The sequence below is a fragment of the Malaclemys terrapin genome, chromosome 5, assembly GCF_027887155.1.
Source record: "Malaclemys terrapin pileata isolate rMalTer1 chromosome 5, rMalTer1.hap1, whole genome shotgun sequence".
Taxonomy (NCBI): domain Eukaryota; kingdom Metazoa; phylum Chordata; order Testudines; family Emydidae; genus Malaclemys; species Malaclemys terrapin.
This window is the reverse complement of record NC_071509.1, coordinates 111,920,790-111,940,454: the sequence shown is the minus strand read 5'-3', so window position 1 is coordinate 111,940,454 and position 19,665 is coordinate 111,920,790. Positions and strand designations below refer to the sequence as shown.

General features: G+C 40.6%; 1 protein-coding gene across 1 annotated transcript in view; it reads right to left on the bottom strand.

Moving 5' to 3' along the window:
• The window catches only part of TET2 (tet methylcytosine dioxygenase 2), a 91,534-nt gene that overhangs the window by 28,346 nt on the left and 43,523 nt on the right, over positions 1 to 19,665 (bottom strand). The window contains exon 2 of the mRNA XM_054030637.1: positions 1,370 to 4,760. Within this exon, the coding sequence (XP_053886612.1) occupies positions 1,370 to 4,715 (3,346 nt within the window). The 5' untranslated portion in view covers positions 4,716 to 4,760. The remainder of the gene's footprint in view (positions 1 to 1,369; positions 4,761 to 19,665) is intronic.

The window sequence follows — 19,665 nt, the reverse complement described above, 5'->3', positions numbered from 1 at the left end:
CTGAGATGAATGCTAGATGTTGAAGAAAAGCCTCTTTGTGCCAAATACATTGGAGAAATTATCTTAATATATCCATTATGTGAAAATGCAGGGTGATCTACTCTGTAAGTATCAGTGACAAGTTAAAACTACAAATGCAGAGTTTTGATTTCCCCATTCCATTTCTACAAGATTTCTCAAAGTGTGGCAAGGAGAAACAAGAAACCAGGTTCCAGTGTTATATTTCTCCTTGCAGTATGGTAATGCACTACAGTACTTTTTCCCTTCCCCCCCGTATTAGTTTTCCTGTGATTCAACTCAAAACATTTTAGAAGGGGGAAAAGATCAACTTTGCATTTGTAGAGAACTATATTTCAACTTTATATGTGTGTGTGTGTGTGTGTGTGTGTGTGTGTGTGTGTGTGTGTGTGTGTGTGTGTGTGTGTGTGTGTTAGAGAGGTCACAATAAAGCTATTTGTCTTCACAATGATGGACTGAACGTTTTGTCTCAATCCAACTCAGCAGAGAATCATTTCTCCAGAAAAATGACTTCAAAATGTGCACATAGTAAGAGGCAGCGTGGAGACTCATTTCTCCAAACAAAACAGTGCGTGGCAGAATGAAAAGGAGCATGCCAGCTACTACACTTCTGCTCTTCCTACTGTGCCAGTCCTGCTCTGTGCAGAGTGGGAGGGGCTCCATGGTCTTGCCCCTTTGCAGCCTCTTGGAGGAGAGCAGAGATGGAGCAGTCCCTGTGCTTCCTAAAGCACAGTGACTGAAGTTCCGCTTGGCCTTTACACTGGTCATTACCAGGGGCGTGGAAGGGAAGAAAGGAAGAAGGCACCTATGTAAAGGGTCATGCAAAATCCAACCCTCTGTTTTAGTCAGCCCTTACTCAAACGCTCAGTAATTTGACTGTGTATCTGAGTAAAAATGGAGTGAGGATCTCAGGTATTGGCCCCAAGACATCTTTCATGCAATCAATATCTCCAACCTTGACTTAAATAATACTGCATCAAATTAAATTGTGAAGCTGATCTTTTTATCAGATGTGTTTGCATAATATATGCCTGCGCTGAAGGAGACTGGATACAAAGAGATAAACAGATTGAAGAATCTACTTTATATTAGATTTATATGCCATACATTAATGTACTAGCACACAAACCAGACAGATAACTGCTTTGTAACAAACATATGGTGGTGCTCTATTTTTAGTGTAAAAACTAGTGTTGCTGGAAAAAAACTGAAACTCTCCCTTGATAATGGCTGGCATTCTCAAAAATCAACCCAAAATAAAACCAAACCAAACAAAACCCCAACAACTTTGAAAGTCACCGTCCTAATTGTGAATTAACAATGTATTTTTAGTACATTTCTTGTCACTTACCAACACAACTGCATGATGGGAAATCATATTGGGTTTTGACAGGTGTGTCCAATAAATTTTTTACAGGAGTATCCAATAACTTGGAAGGTGACTCTAAAAAATTATTTAGAACAGATCCAGCTGTTCTTTTAGTTGGGGTTTTTTCAGCAGAAGGAATAGCTTGTTGATCTAAGGCTGTGGTGTGGCTGTCAAATTCTGCAGCAATAGAATTTCTTGATAGGATAGTGATAGGGCCTGCTGTTTCAACCTTCACATGCTTAGGTGATTTGATAGTAAGAGCTTTGTGATCAAACAGTGATTTGACCTGAATCTGTTTCAGCTGCTGTTCCATTGTCTCAATGATACTCTTTTGTTGCATGTTCTCACAACTGAAGTGCTGATTCTCTTGTTTAATTGTTTTTTTCCATGTTTTGTTTTCCAGCTGTCCAGTTGATAGATGCATGCAGATATTAGACTTTGAGCCAGCCTCAACTTTTATAGGCTTGCGCATCACACTGGGACAAATTTCAGGTTTGGGTTGTTGGTGTATTTGCTGCTCTTGCTTTTGTAAGAGATGCCACCTGAGAGCAGCATGGTTTTGAAAATCCTTGTGGGGTTCAGCCTGAAGGTGACACCCTCTCTGGTCTTGTGGGAGAGTTTGTTGGCTGTGTGGTAAGTACCTTTGCTGAATCGGTGTAGCTTGGTGGCTGGACATATCTTGTTTCAAATTTCTACCACATCCCTCTGGTTGTTGGAGTGGTCTCTGTATAACTGAAGCCTGTTGAGTTTGTTGCTCTTGTTCTTGAAAGCAATGATGCACCTCTTGCTTTGGGGTCATACTATTTAGATAATATTGCATATGTTGCAAGTCCTGCATTTTGTTTACTCCAAAGAGTTCAGCATTTATGGTGTTTTCCTTCTTCTCAGAAACCAAGTGCATACGGCCAGGATGCTGCAAATTAGTATTTGTTTTCAGAATCTGATTGTAAAGGGAAGTTTCACTGTTGCTACTTTGTTCCTGCTCTAGTCCAAGCTGAGAGTTATGAGGGAACTCAGTTGGTTTTATATACTTATTCTCAGTTTGAAAACATTCTTCTCGTTTAAGCTGACTGTAGGATGCCCCATCTATTTGCTGTTCACTGTCACTTTGGGAATGGGAAAAGGTCTGAGACAGTTCTTTGCTTTTCCTTTGCAGGGCTTGCTGCTGGTGGTGGTTCGGGGTTAACTGTGGACTGCGTGACAGTTGTGTCTGCTGCGCCTGTTTTTGCAACATCTGTTGTAAAATGTTTGAATGTAAGAATTGTTCATTCTCTGTTGTCTGGGGATTCAAGTACTGATGTTTTAACAGGGCCCCCAAAGGCTGCTCAGTTTGTTGTTCTTGTCTTGCTTGGAAATGAAGCGGCTGCGTATGGTGTTGCTGCACATAGGACTTCACCAGAGAATTCATCTTTGTGAGCTGTGGCTGGGGAGAGTGCTTTTGGAACTGCAGTTGCTGCTCAGCTATCGGATGGGCTTGCAGTCGTGCTGCCTCGCTTTTGTACAGTTGAGGTATTTGTTCCTGCTGTATTATTTTCTGGCTCTGGGACTGTCCTGAAGGCTCTTTTAATGCCTCAGGATTCCCAGTATACTGGTTTGAATGCATCTGTTCCTTTGGATTTGGCTGGAACTGGAGAATTGACTTCAATAAAGCCTCACTGGGCTTCTGGGGGGAATCTCTATGGTGAAAATGAGTGGAAATCAATTCTATCCAACCTGGTTTTGGATAATGTTGAGGCTGCTGTTTCGCTTGGTCTTTTCCTTTCTCAGGAGGGATCTCATGTTCTTTTTGTCCCAGGGGCTGTTGATAGTGTTGCTGCAACTCTCCATTGTTCCCAGCTACCTGCAGATCTTGGATGTGAGGTTCTGAGGTTGGCTTTATTTCTTCTGTGCATTGCTGAATGGAGGTCATCATGGCAGCTGGCAGATCACTTTCACTGCCACCCTGTTGTGACACCTCAGGCTTCTGTTGAGAGTTAGGTTGTTGCTGGGCAAGGTCAGGACTCTTGGATATCAGTTCCTCCTGCTGCCCTTCATTCTTCACTTCTATAGAAAGAGTTTCAACATTTGTGTTGTCATAGGGGTGATGTTCTTCTGTAACCGCAATGGACAGAGTGCTGTTCATTTCTGGAGCTGGGGGAGGAGCAGAAGCAGGAGGAGGAGTGAAGGAATCCTTATTAGACATTGAGTTGTGCACCATTTTTTTAAACAAAGCACCATTTTTTTCTGCTTGCTCTGAAACTCCCTCCAGGCTATTGTTGTGAGCTTGCAGATTACTGCTGGAACTTAGAGAGGGACCTTGGTTGGGTGCCTGCCCCATATTTCCATGAACACTACCGTTTCCTATGGGTAACTGTTGTGTATGATAGCCTGGGTTTTGTTGCTGTAGCTGTAGTTCCGATTTCTGAAGTGAATAGCTACCCGGTAATACAGGTGGTTTACTGGAGTCTTCCATATTGTAGACCTCAGTAGCCACTACAGCTGGCACTTGAGGCAGCTCAGAGTTTGAGGTCTGTGGGGAAATGATCTGCCCTGAGGTATGGGATGAATGTGTTGTCTCATAGGACAACTCATTAGTAGCCTGACTGTTAATGGCATTTATGTGAGATGTGTTTTTCTGCATTGCAATGGAAACATGGTCTGGATAATATTGAGACAGTGTTTTTTCCAGGAGTTCACCATGCATGTTTTCCATGGAAGAGGCAGAAACTGTAGCACCATTAGGCATTGGCACTGCCTTGTTTTTAAGTAGTAAGACAATGTTCTTGTTGTGGCAATTAATGTTTTCCCTCTCTTGCTCATTCTGAATCTGGAGATCTTCAGGATTTTCTGAACCATCACAGTTGTATCTTGAAGACTGTATAAAATCAGAAGCTGCATTTTCTTGTCCAGTAAAACTCACAGATTCCTTCTCATTGCATGAATTGGAGACAGTTGGTTTTTCATTGTTTTCCCCTGGCTCATCTTTCTCGCCATTTACTTCATCTTGTTTAATTTTCTTGTTCTGATGAAGGCCATATAGAGAAGGCTCACTAAAAGTGCGTTTTATCGCACCATTTTGCATATACTTGGAATACACTCTCTTTTCCTGTAGGAGGTCAGGGCTGGTACGGTTATTTGGGTTTCCCTTCACGTGAGGTATTCCATAGCTGTTCTTAAAAAGTAGCCACTTATGGTCACCATTTACTTCAGCATGGGTTCTCTCTGTTAGTGGACTTCCATTCTGCAGCTTCACTGACAAAGGCTCCACCTGGCAAACATGAGAAGGCTGTGGTATTAAAAATGGGCTCAATCTATTGCCATCAACATGGTTGGTTCTATCCTGTTCCATCTGGCCTGCTCCGGGCCCATCCACAAGGCTGCCCTTTTAACGTATCTGAAAGAGAAAAGGGGAGGTAAAAGGGTGTAAGTTTAGTTTTATTTGATACAGATCAAATCACTGACCAGACACAATATTTGAGCATCTGCCCTCCTGATTTATCTATGCACAGCATGCCACGTTACAGTGGTCTCCCAATGTTTTCTGAGGGTGTTTTCAGTAGCATTGGACTTTGTTATTATAAAGTGTCATTTTTTTATGCTGCAGTATGATTTATTTTTAATCAATGAAGGATAAAACTTGAACTGAAACAATATCAGATTGGGCATGAACATGTGAAGCTGATGGTGGTATGCAAGCAGAGTGAAACTGAACTAGCCGGACCTGCTTTTAAAATGCAGGAAAAATTCTTGGTTTCTTAACTTGAAACCATTATACTTTATAGCAAAATACTGTCTTAGTTCACATTTTAATTTGACATGCTTTCTAAAGTTCAGCACACGATTAGTTCAAGTGTGTTTTCAAACTTGATAGGAACTTACTTGGTGCTGAAAATGTTCTTAACAATGGATGCACAGGTGAGAAACTCAGATTAGTATAGAAAAGGGCATGCAAAAATAAACTGGGGATGAGAAAATGCTGTTCAAACAGAAATATACTTATAGATTCATAGATTATAGGACTGGAAGGGACCTCGAGAGGTCATCGAGTCCAGTCCCCTGCCCGCATGGCAGGACCAAATACTGCCTAGACCATCCCTAATAGACATTTATCTAACCTACTCTTAAATATCTCCAGAGACGGAGATTCCACAACCTCCCTAGGCAATTTGTTCCAGTGTTTAGCCACCCTGACAGTTAGGAACTTTTTCCTAATGTCCAACCTAGACCTCCCTTGCTGCAGTTTAAACCCATTGTTTCTGGTTCTATCCTTAGAGGCTAAGGTGAACAAGTTCTCTCCCTCCTCCTTATGACACCCTTTTAGATACCTGAAAACTGCTATCATGTCCCCTCTCAGTCTTCTCTTTTCCAAACTAAACAAACCCAGTTCTTTCAGCCTTCCTTCATAGGTCATGTTCTCAAGACCTTTAATCATTCTTGTTGCTCTTCTTTGGACCCTTTCCAATTTCTCCACATCTTTTTTAAAATGCGGCGCCCAGAACTGGACACAATACTCCAGCTGAGGCCTAACCAGAGCAGAGTAGAGCGGAAGAATGACTTCTCGTGTCTTGCTCACAACACACCTGTTAATGCATCCCAGAATCATGTTTGCTTTTTTTGCAACAGCATCACACTGTTGACTCATATTTAGCTTGTGGTCCACTATAACCCCTAGATCCCTTTCTGTCGTACTCCTTCCTAGACAGTCTTTTCCCATTCTGTATGTGTGAAATTGATTTTTCCTTCTTAAGTGGAGCACTTTGCATTTGTCTTTGTTAAACTTCATCCTGTTTAACTCAGACCATTTCTCCAATTTGTCCAGATCATTTTGAATTATGACCCTGTCCTCCAAAGTAGTTGCAATCCCTCCCAGTTTGGTATCTTATCTTAACGCTAAATCTCTTGCATGACTAATAATCATTTTTAATGAAAATATAAGTATTTACTGCTTGCATACTCTTCGCCTGTACTTTTCTGTAATGATTTTTCTTCCAAGTAAGGTGGAAAATCATGCAGAAATTGTAGTTCCCAGACTTAGAGCTAATCCTGTTATTTGATTATAGTATGCCAAGCCTCTTTTGTCTGATTTGAAGGATTATTGCCACCAAGCTTGCTGGTTAGAGAGATACCCCCGCCCCTTTACTTGTCAGCTGTTTGACAAGGTCATTTAAAGTTGGTTTTCCAAAGATCTCACCCTTAGCAAAATACAGGCATGAGAAAACAAAACAAAAACTGACTTCTCTCCACTGGAATCCCTACACTCATTCATTATTGTTACAGTACTAACATTACCATGATGCATTTATTTAAGGAAAAAAATTAAAATCATGGTATTCATATGCAACAGACTGTACTTGCTTGACATTATGAATGCAGCCTGTGAGTATGCCTTTAGACTTGTATTTTTGTTTTTGTTTCGCAGCAAAGCCTAAAATCTGAGTGTCTTGGATTTGAATTGGGTTGTTTGGAAATTCTTCTCTTAAATAAATATATTAATATTCAATAAAATATTTAACTTTTATTTATATAAAAAAGGTTTCACATTGGATAAAAGTGCTGCCAGGGTGTAGTGAACAAGTTCCACCCAACAACTGTCCAATTCTGGTTAGGCAGATCAGCTGAAGGTTCAGAATGATAGAAAAAGTTGAGAAAGCTATTGTTGAACTCTCTCCAGATTTTGTTCTTTATTGGTTTTATCGTTCTCCACCAACAGCCCAAATGACAGACGACAGACTGGCAGAGCACCTTGCAGATGTTGGAAGGATTGGGAAAGTTAGGAAAATGAGGCAAATAATAAATACATACTGTACTAAAGGTAGAAATGAGTCTAAGGTAAAAATTTTGACTCGGGCAGATTTTTGCAATGAAGACATTACTGCTAGTTTGCATAGAAAGGGAATATGAAGGGCTCTCTATTATTAATTCATACTTGCTTGGACTGCTAAGCAAGCTTGAGCCTCACAAGTGGCTGATATTACCACTCCACAGAGAGGACTTATTACATTTGAAAATTTCTCCTATCACAGTAGATTTGCCTCCAAGAGCACAGAACAGGATTATTTATCCTTCTCTAATTTTTTTTACAATATCAAATTACACCTAATTTATACAATGTGCACTGAATTCCAGGGTATTATTGCCTTACTAAGCTCAAGTGAGTAATAGAATTCAGAAACGCTCTTTAAATAAGAATTGCTCTTGGGGCTATGTAAAATTACTATAAGCAGAATTGATAGCATTATATAAGATTACTGGGATTCCCTTTCGGTTCAGGGCGCTGGCTTCAAAATAAGGACAATCGAAGCATCACAGGTGCATGCTAGTCAAAACTGGACAGCTGGACGTACGATAACCACACCCCCTCATTAGTTCTTAAATGTGCTTTTAACCCTTTTCTCTGTGAGCTCGGATTATTCTTTATACAAGGAAAATATGCTACGGTCACGTTGCTTCCCAAAACCCCACCTCTAACAAAGGGAGTTTATAAAGTAATTTGAAAAACAGAAACTAGAGATGGAGAAGATCAGTTCTAGTCTGTCCCCTTAATAAAGCAGGATTCTTCTGTGTACAATATATATTCCAGCATCTTGGCCTGGGTAGCTTTAAGAGTCCCAGGTGATAAGGCATTTGTAACTTTCCTGGGGAGACTATTCCAAAGCACAATAGACATCGCTGTTAGACTGGCACATCAGAGAAACTTTCTAAGTTCCTCTCATTCCATATAGTTCTTCGAAGTAAAAATGCAAAGTAAAGGATGCTGCAGAATTACATTCCTTCCCAATGGGGTGAAAGAAACAGACATTCACTCTAACCTGAAATTCCTTCCCTTTCATTCCCTACCTGCTGTCTCTTGATACCTTAGCTTGCAGCTGAACAACAACTCCCAGAGGTGAAAAATGAGTGTGTAAGCTGCTAAATGACACAGTATTCTGAGCAAAGTACAAAGGAACAGTAATTAACACTGCCCTATCAGATTATTTTTTATTTCCATCAAAACAAGGTATTAATCTGTGTGACTGAGCCAGAGGAATCCTCTCCATTGTCCTCAAAGCATATCAGTATTTTAACACTGGTGGTTGAACTCTACTTTATCACAGAGGGTAAAGTTTAACTCTTGTTACAAGTTTTCAAAAGCTCCTTTTGCTCTGTGTTTTGTTGATGGATAAAAGAGCCTCCCTACTTGAGGAGTGTGTGGCCTGTATCTAAACTCAGCATGCAAACCGTGCAAAGTGTGCCTGCTCCTCAGGAGGGAAACTCATGATCCTTGAAAGCCACGTATTTCCTTCCTTACTATATGACAAAAAATACATGCACTCTTCACAGGCTTCTCAAAAGCCTCACACTACAAATCAACCAATCCCTTGGATTCTGATTGGCTCCAGCATAAAAGGAGGTGGTGGAAGGCAATCCAAAGCAGGATTAAACCATTTGACTCTTCAAAGCCTAGTATGAACTCATTGGCTTAAAAAGCCTCACACTTCCTTTCTTTAGAATAACTGTAGGATTGGGGTTACTTTGCCTTACTCTTGATTCCCCATGTCTAAACTCAGTTATTCACAATCATCCTGAATCTCGTCTTATTACAAACTACCCTGTTTCCCCGAAAATAAGACATCCTCCGAAAATAAGGCCTACTTACAGTTTTGCCTCTCGTTGTAATATAAGGCATCCCCCCGATAATAAGACCTCCCCGATAATAAGGCATCCACCGATAATAAGACATTTTTCATTTCTGAAAAATAAGACATCCCCTGAAAATAAGACCTAGCGCATCTTTGGGAGCAAAAATTAATATAAGACACTGTCTTATTTTCGGGGAAACAGGGTATAAAAGGTGCTCAGACAAATCCCAGTAATTTTTTGTAATGCAATTTAAAGTTAGGAAATACCAAGCAATGGCATACCTCTGGTATTTATTTCAGCTAGTACACCATGCATGTGTTTTAGATCCTACTGCTGAATAGAATTGTTTACGACTGCAAAATCTGGACTCTATGGTCTTTTTACATTTGTGGTGGGGTGAACTACATTTCTTTTAAAGAAAACTCACCTTTACTAATGGATAGTAGTTTATTTTTTCTCCTCCAGTAATAGTTGTTAGAGCCAATACACTTAGCAGCTCTACATATTTTTCCCCAGCCATAATTTATTAGAAATTCAAGTCACATCAGCAGCATCTGTGAAACAATTACTGCATCTAGGACTGACTCTGCAGTCTAATCCATCATAATTATGACTGGCCTCTTTGAAGATACCATGATGCATGACTTAAAAATAGCACATTACTGTGGAAATGGATCAGCATCTCACATTCCACCAAGTTGTAATTCTGCCCACCACTGTTTGACTTCTTGAAGTACCCAGGGACATACATGTATTTCTTGCCACATACGGGGCACAAATGAGAGATAAGGAGTTAGAAGTATATTATTGTTGGTTTGGTTTTGTTTTTTAAAAGATGTGTACATGCCTCTTTGGAGTGCTCCTGCAATCTTCTTGAGCACAGAATACATAAGAGTCACTCATGTACAATTTGATGACAGGAAAAACATATATATCTTTTTTTTTTGGGTCAAAAGTAACCTTAGTTATCTTGATTTGCTCTCTTTTGATAACTTCTCTATTTTGAGCCAATTCCTGAGGTTCCTATTTTATTAACTATTTGTATTGTGCTGATGTGGTAGCTAGGGACTTTGTGAATGCAAAGAAGTTGCTTGAGTAAACATCCATGATCAGATTCTAACCAGCCCCTGTACATACATCTAGTGCAGCACGAGTAGGAAGAAAATTGGGGTGAGTTCCCCTCTCCTTTGGCACTTCCACAAGGGCTGGCCAGAATCCCATTAGGAAGAGCAGTGACTGTTCTCTGTTAGGATGTCCATGAACACCTGCTGGCTGACAGAATTAAGATGGGTGGTACTATAGCCCGTCCATATCAACTAGAAACAGAGCAGAGAACACACTGCATCTTCTCCAAGGTGACTTGCTGATAGCCCAGCTATTCACCGTGTATTTATGCAGCCAGACCTCCTTGGGCTGTGATCTCAAACATAAATGGGGTTGGACTTGGTCAGTAGCTGGATGGGAGAACACAAAGTAAAAGTCAAGGAAATACAAATGATAGCAATAGTGTGACAGTCCCTTCTATATCAATACTAAACTACTGCCCTGCCCCAGCATGATGCTTGGGTCACTGTACTGCTAGACACTATTGGATGAAACAGAGGTCTAAATCATTTGCAGTCATTAAATTCCCATGGCAGTTTCTGCAAGAGTTTCTGTTTATCTAGGTGCCCTGGCCAAATTCCAGTTTGGGTAGTTAAATTCTGCCTACTTTAATTCGCCTTCTAATATCAACTGAATACAATAGTAGGCTCAACTTCCTGACTTAACTTGTTTAGTGTTATTGTGCACAATTAAACAGTAGCCTATCCTACCCCAGAAGTGGCTGAATTTCAGTGGTGGGCAACCTCATGCCTCTATCTAGTTCAGGGGTCGGCAACGTTCAGCACATGGCTCGCCAGGGTAAGCACCCTCGTGGGCCGGGCCAGTTTATTTACCTGCTGACGTGGCAGGTTCGGCCGATCGCGGCCCCCACTGGCCGTGGTTCGCTGTCCCGGGCCAATGGGGGCGGCGAGAAGCCGTGGCCAGCACATCGCTCGCCCGCGCCGCTTCTCGCCGCCCCCATTGGCCCGGGACGGCGAACCGCGGCCAGTGGGGGCCGCGATTGGCCGAACCTGCCGCATCAGCAGGTAAATAAAACTGGCCCGGCCCGCCAGGGTGTTACCCTGGCAAGCCACATGCCGAACGTTGCCAACCTGATTTCTAGTTTGTAAAGCACTTTGAGAGTCTTCTGGTTGAAAGAAGCTACAGAAGTAACAATTTCTGAATTTCAGCAAAGAAAGGAAAAAAGCTCAAAACAGCCCTTCTCTGTAACATCATAAACCATTACAAACCATGGGCTAAATCCTGAAGTCTTTACTTGGGGGGAAAAGCTCTTTAAGCCAATGGGAGTTTTTTCCTGAATTCATCTGGGCAGATAAGCTAATGCGGTTTTCAGAGTCTTGATGCAAGATTATCCCTGAAGGTAGTGCTGCCAAGCAGTCACAGTTTGAACTTCTGTGTGGTCCTTGAGTAGTCCTATGTACATCATATAGATTACAATAATCCATTAAGCAACAATGGCATGGATAAAGTCTATATCTGAGGAAATGACCACAGTTGCCTTAACAGATGAAAAAGTGGTGCTTTTGACCACCAGCACCCGCTGAGAATCCAAAAGCAGTCAGATCCAAACTCATCAAGCAATGAAGCTCTTTGACAACTTCCCCAAAAGAAATGTGGGCAGGCACCAGTCCCTCCACACCCTCAAGATGCCACCAACATACCCCAACCTACTAGCATCACCCTTGACTTCTCTCGATTGAGCAACATTTTCATCCAAGTTCCCATCTCAGTCAAGCACTTGGAAAAACAGATACATCACATTATCTAGATTAGTTATAAGCCTCATGTCATCCATATATTGATGGTATCCCAGTGAAAGTCATCTTGCTATCTCCTCAGTGGTCTCGTGTGCACAACGAACAAACTGTGTGATAGAAAAGAAGCCTGCAGAACCCCTGAGGTTTTCATTGACTCCAATGGGCTTTGGAACCCAAAATAATTAAAAATATCAATATTTATCTCTCTCATCAATGCAACAGAATGAATATACATACACAAACACGTGGTTCAGCATATTCTATTCATGGATTTCTGGGCCCCAAATCCCTTATGGACTATCAAAATTCATCTAATTGCCTTGTTTTAGATTTTGTATTTGAACCACTTATTCAGCAGAAAGTTCTATAGTAATATGCATCTGAGGAAGCACTAACGAATAATGTATCCCGGCCCAAGTCAATTGTAATTGATGCTTGCTAAATTGTTTCTAGATCCACCCTTTTCAAACAGTAAAATATGAACAGTTTAGGAAAACACACCCTCTCGTGGAGCTCTGCCACCAGAAATGCAGAGGACATGTGGAACTGAGGAACAGCATTTTTTTGGAGGACAGCAAAACACCTTAGGAGCAAATATTTGGTATGGATATTGTTATCCATTCAATTACATGACATTTTCAGCTTCTGGAGACTATAATATGGATTGGAAAAGAGAATTTGGTCCGAAGTCTTGATCTTATTTTTGGATTAGCCAATACACTAGTTTAAGAAGATCTCAGGCATCGACTAATCTCAAAGAAAACAGCATAAATCCCAATTTGTGCACTAATTATAAGTCAAAAGAAGCAATTTTCAAGTTACATCAATATTTAACACGGAGCCACAGTGTGACTCTCTCAGGACTATAGGAATATGAAAACCTTGTTTTCTGAGGTTAACATTCTGGCAATAGTATATTTTTTTCCCCAGGAGCAGGAGCCCCATTTTATTTTTATTTTTCTGGAAGGCCATTAACTAAGACATTGCACTAATCCAAGTTTGGCGTTAAAGCCACGGGCACCAGAATGCTCCTACAGCATTCTGACAATTTTTTTGAGTTCTCTTTTACACTCAGCTTACTCCAGTACACACAACTTGTTTTATTTTCATTGCCTTTTGAACCTCTGCAACAGTTTAGTAAGAAACTGACACTGAGAAGCCAAATTGAAACATTTGGTTGGAATGGTTTTAGGAAAAAAGTTGGAGGGAGACAGGTGGCTGGCCTTTTTATGGAAACTGCCTTAGTGGTGAACCAGGAAAAAGAGTAGTCTTTATGGACAGGAAGTCTATTTAAAGGTATTGTCTTAAAGTTAAGCTTCACTCAAGCCACCGATTTCTAGAACAGCATAAAAATTCAGCACTACTGTGTTGACAAAGGTTATGGGTTAGAATCCCAGAATGAGCTGACATTTTGGCCTTCCTTCAATTGCCTATGATTCAAAGCACATTCTTTCCCATGTTAAAATGTACTCTTTATGGCAAGATGCAGCATGAAGAGATAGAGAACTAACTAAAAGAGGAAAAAAATAGCAGATTGTGTTTTAACTCTAATTAAGGCTTTTTAGGCTCCAACAGTAGATCCTCGTATGGGTGATATTTATACAGTTCTATAGGGAACTTCAGTACTCCTCTCTGGCACTCCTTTTAAAATATTTTCAAAGTTTTGAAAACAGTCAGCCTTTCTTCATTCTGGCAGGTTGCCATTCACTGCCAACAAAATTCAGCTCATAATCTTTCAAGGCCTCCAATAGCCCACATGGATTTAAGAGAATTTTAAATGGCTGAAGTACTAGTGAAGGACTTAAGACATTTTGGGATATTAAAAAAAGCATATATCAAATTTTAAATTAAAACAAAACACAGCTACACAAACTTTTGTCAGTTTTCTACAAAGTTTGCTTCATATTCTGTCCAGGAGTCACAAAATGCTATTTCACTAATTGATTATTCTCTGTCCGGGATGTGGACATACTTCTGGTGCACAAAGAAGCAGTGTGAATTATAAAGCTCGTCATATTTAAGCAGTAGTGCTACTTGTTTCAAGACACTGAGGTCAATTTATATATATATATATATATATATATATATATATATATGGCAGAGACTTGAGTGTTGTGCTGGGTTTGAATTAAACTCTGATGATTCTTGTAGCTGAAAAATCTGAGCTTGGAGAAATATCTTGAGTTTATCAAGTAATTATAAGTCAAAAGAAAAAAGCAACTAAATAATAATTAAATTACTTCATCCATCCCTCTTTGCTCTTCCATGAAAGGGCAGCAGATAAACTTTGTTTTTTCTTATTTAAATATACAAATACCACCGGCAAGGCCTAGTGGAACTCCTCATGGTTGTAAGCACTATCATAAGTGTTTGCAGGATTGGGCTTCCAGCTTGAAGTCTGATAAATACGGTCTTCGGCTAAAGTAAGAAGTTAAAGGAATGTCTTGCGTGTATTAGTGAAATTCCAGAGAGAAGTGTGTGTGTGTGTGCATGTGTGTGCGTAAAGTTGTTGTGTTCCAGTCCTGGAAGAACTGTAATTGTATGCAGTTTCATACCACAGCTGTTCCTTATCACGCCAGCAGCAATCTTTAGGTTTGTGGGGTTTTTTTTCCTTTTTCTTTTCTTTTTTTTTTTAAAGGCAGGTAGGGACAGGGAGGAGACTAGTCAGGCTTTAAGCTCCAACACTTACAACTGGTTTAGCTCAAAAGAAAAAAAAAATCTGCATTTGCTAATATAACTTCTATAGAGCCTTTGGGAAAATGAACAGCTGCTTTTTCTTAAAAAATGGAAAAACCGGGGAGGGGAGAGACAGTCATCAGGATACTAAATGTTCAGTGTAGCCATTTAAATTGAAATGCATACTGCTGTCAAATGCATAAAGGGACATTAGATTTTGGGTTTCCTAAAAATATGATGGCTAGCCAGGTTGATTATGACAAAATGAGCTAATAATTTCACTGTGGGGGGGAGGGGAAATTGCCAACAAGAGCTGATCTGCTCATTATACAATCCAGCAGACCACCTATCATAAAAACCTCATCTAGCTCACAAAATGTTTGTGTTAAATTGATACGTAATAAATCCAAAACATATTTCAAGCAATATCTTCAAAATTCATGATTGGTATGGATGACTAAGAAAATGTTCTGGAAAGCTGGCTATGCTTAAATGTGGAAGACTAAAAATGAGAGAGATCTGCCCTGGGCTATATACAATTAACATGCAATACAGTAGTATATGGGGAACCAAAGCAAATCAGACCAGCATCAAAATTTTAATGGGAAAAATAATCTGGTTCACTGTGCACTTTAAAAGGCCCAATTCTGCAAAGTGCTGAATGCTTTGTAGAAGTTATTACTCGTGGTAGTTCCTGGAGGCCTAGACCAGCTCAGGGGCCTGTTGAGCTAGGCACTACATTAATGGGAGAGAGTGGCCCTAAAAAGTGAGGAGTCTCCTCAACTCCCATTAAAGTCAATAGGAGTGAGAATGGTGAGCTGCTTTTTGGAGTGCTTAGCAACCTGTGGGCTAAAGCTCTAAATGGAGGGATTTAAGATTAGATCTGACTCTGAGATCTCTATTTGCTGGCTTTAAATGGAGGGTGCTTAAGAACATAAGAATGAACCATACTGGTTCATCTAGCCCAGTATCCGGTCTTCTGACAGTGGCCACAGCTGGATGCTTCAGAGTGATCCATCCTGTTGTCCAGTCCCAGCTTCTGGAAATCAAAGGTTTATGGACACCCAGAGTATTGCATTGTGTTCCTGACCATCTTGGTTAATAGCCATTGATGGACATATCCTCCATGAACTTATCTAAAAGACAATGCCATTCAAAAAGACAATGAAAAAGAAGGGACATGTTACAATGAAAAGCAAATACATATGTGCCATTGTCAATTATTTCTCTTCAGAACTTCTTAGTCCATCATCCAGAGCTTCTTTTTAACTTTTAAGGACATGCTCAAATGATTTGGGGTCTTAATGAATATTTACATAGTGGTAGCCCAGTAGTTGTTTACTAGGCTCAAAATAAGAGAAATACTTTTTCACAGAAATGGATATGTGTGCAGCAGATTTCTGTAGACCAGTTGTACAAAATAATCATGTATTTGGATTAAAGTATAAGCAGTATTCAGGGTCAGGTTTTCTTGACCCATACAAAAATACAGGAAATGATCAGAAACACTGCAGCAGCACAGCTGTAAGTTACACTGCTTGGAATCATTACTGTTGAGCACATTAGTATATTTATAAGGGAATGTATATTTAAAGCATCCCTACAGGTGTGTATGGCACTTCACAGAGAGATCAACGACACAGTCCCACTCCTGCCCAAACAAGTGTAAATCTATCCTGCAAAAAGATCATGTTCTTGCTTTGGTTTGTGGTGTATGAATCATGATGGTCTTGCATTTATTGGTTTGGTTAACTGTGTTTGTTTATAAACTTATCTTACATAATGAAGTCCACTTGTATTTTTAAAAAGAAGCTATACTGATTGTGCATAGCAGGATTAAGGATAGCAGGGAAAAAATCTTGCACTGTTGATTTTAAAACAATGTGGTCATCCGACTTTCTTTCATGGCAATTTGTTAGAGTCCAAAGGTGTGTCTTGACTATATAACAGTTAGCGGCATGAGTCTTGTATCCTTTAGCACGTGTATTCTATCTCAAGAAACATAAAAAAAAAAAAAAAAGTACCGAGATGATTCAGGTTTTTTACGATAATGACCTCATTTTTCTCCTTACCCTTATCAAGAATACAGATATGCAAAATACATGAATTTCACTGATAAATACTATGTGGGCTGCATATCACATGTGTGCTGAATACCTGTTTCTCTGCTGAATGTACTGTAACTAATTAAAATACCAAACTTCACTAGACTGGTTCCTGAGTTGTGTGCTATTCAACAGTCACATTTAAGGCCAAATCCTGTAGTACTCACATAGGATACCAACTGACTTCATATAGGTGAAATTATCATTAAGGATACCTGGATTTGGGCCCCTCTTCAGCAAAAACATGGTCTTAAATCTCAAGTTAAACTTGCTTAAATGTTTTACTAATCAGGGCCCTAGTCTTTAAATTCTGCCATCTTTAGCCCTTGCCACAGCCCGTTCCCCCAAACTGCTCTTCTTACTCTGACCCATGGAACCTCATTTGCTGACAGTTGTTCTTTCTGAGGAGAAAGATATTTTTTATTTTAATTGGTGCAGTGTAGTGCCTTGTTCCCTAGCTGCTGTTTGTCATGGCAGAGCACCACATTTGCAAAGGCAGACTAACAGGAATAGCTAACTATTTGAAAAAAAACAAACACTGAAATGTTCCATGACTACTTGGGTTGGAGAATTCAAACATTTACTGTGCTGAATAAGCTTCTGATTCAAATAGGGTTGGTTTTGTTTTTTTGTTCAATTTCCTTTCTTTTACTCAAAAGAGAAAATACCACAGAGAAGTCCCACACAAAGGGAACAATTTAAGTTCCATTTGTAGTCTTTTTTGTTGGTTTTTTGTTTTTGATCAACTGCATGGGAAAAGATTGCCTTGAATGGGTCTCTATAAAACATTCTTGAAAATGTTAACTTTGTCTACAGCTATGACTTGGCTTAACGGTAGCCATGTTAGACACACACATGGAATAGGAAGAAAAAAAGAATGGTCTTTCCCTCTCATTTCTGATTGGAGAGAGAGTCTTGTGGCTGAAAGCACTGGACTGGGATAGATTAGTTCAATGACTTGCTGGGTGACCCTGAGAAAGTCACATAGGGTCTGTCTACACTGCAATTAAACACCTGAGGCTGGCCTGGGCTCATGGGGTTCAGGCTGCAGGGCTGTGAAATTGCAGTGTAGACGTTTGGGGTCAGGCTGGAGCCAGCGTACTGGGACTATCCCCTGTGGCTTGTATGAATAGCTCTCACCATGTGTATATACATTGCTTAGCGCAAGGGGGCTCTGATCCTAGTGGAGGCCTCCAGGTGCTATCATAATAAGCCAAACCAAAAAGGGAGTAGGGAATGGAGAAAGAGGAGTAAAACCACTAAGAAGTGTGTCCCTCCCTGCCTCCACATGAAAACTTTTCCAAAGTTGTAGGAAGCATTAAACTAGGCCCTTGTGCTCATACAAAACCCAACTGATATCAATGGGGATTTGCACAGGTGGAAGGGTCTGCCTCTCTGGATCAGAATGCAGGTTTAGGGCCTTGGTTTCTGTCTGATCCAATATGATACATTTTGTTTCTAGCCTTTTCTTTTTTAATTAACACACATTTACTGGCCAATTCAAACAGAGCTACATCCACTTTTTTCAACAATCTCCTTTTCCATCTTATATTACACCAAGGTAACCAGGCAAAACGGGACCTTGTGTTCTATGCCTTTGATTTCTTGGCTTTATATTAAAAAAACATTAGTGTCTTTGAGCAACAGCTAGTGTTTAATGAACTTTGGGTAACTAAGCAATAAGAGGTCACCCACATTGTAGATTCTTGTATGCCTCAATTCCAACCCACAAGCCTCTGTGTGCCACCCTCATATCCCCCTCTATTTCATAAACTCTCTGCAACTCCCCCCAATATCACCCCTTCCAGAGGTTCTGTCTCTCTCTCACTCCCCCCCGCCATACCAGGATCCATATTTCCTCCCCCCTCAATGCCAGCAACTCTGAATGATCCCCCTTTTCTCCATGCTAGGGACTCCGTGCCTCCCCATTCACACCTCTCCCCCATAGCGGAGGGATCTGTGTACCCTTCCTCCCAACATACCACCATTCTCCAGTCTTCCGGATTCTGTGTACCCCACATTTCCTCCCTCACTATTCCAGAGTCTCCCATTCCCTTTTCCTCTTCCCCCCAACTCCATGGCTAGGACTATGTATGCCCTCTCCTCTTCCTCCTTACCAATATCCCCATTCTCCTCCCCCAAATCCAGGGGCTGTGTGTGTACCCCCTTCCCGCTATCAGGGGCATGCCCCCATTCCCCCCATCATCATTGTTTGTCTGGAAGAAAAGACATTCACAGTGTCTACATATTAAACTCTGTTGGGAGGATGGATAGAAATCAGAGTATTGTTAGGCCAGAGGGTGGTAATGGGGGTCAACAACCAGTTGCTGGATACAAATAATTGCAGAGGTGACTGAAGCTGTGGTTGTGCTACACAGGGGCACCATCTGTCCCCCATTTTCCTTTCAGTTTTCTGACTTCCCCCAACAAAAGGATTTTGGCCATCAGTACCTAGAACACACCTGGAAATTTTGGAATTGCTTGGATGTGGCATTCAAAAGTTATCGTGTTACATACAGACAAACACAAAAGTGCCATCAATTTGAGTGTAAGGCCTTTGCGAGCCCAGCCAATGACTTTCTTCTGATCAAATTTTACCCCTGCTCCCATTGCCTGAATGATTGTGCAGCTGTTGAGATAAAATGGCGTAGAGCTTACCTGGGGGTAGATAGAAACCAACAACATTCAAATACAGCAGCTCTAGCTCCAGCATCACCAGGATCAGTGGGTTAATGTAAAGAACACGATCACTCATGCTATGCTAGAAATTAATCTATTTTCGCTATTAGTACGTGCTGATGAACTGCTTTATTGATGGATTCCCCACTGTGAGCAAAGTGTTTTGCAGCTTTGTAAAAAAATTTTCATGATAAAAAGAGATGCTCCTCTGTGTTCATTTTTTAAGCTCTAGTATGCAGGAAATCAGGTGAGGCCCAGATACTGGTATGATGCTGTGTTATTTTGATTTCACATGTGCAAATAAAAGGCCAAATCAGGAACGGAGTCTCATTTTACGAGGCATTCTACAAACACAGTC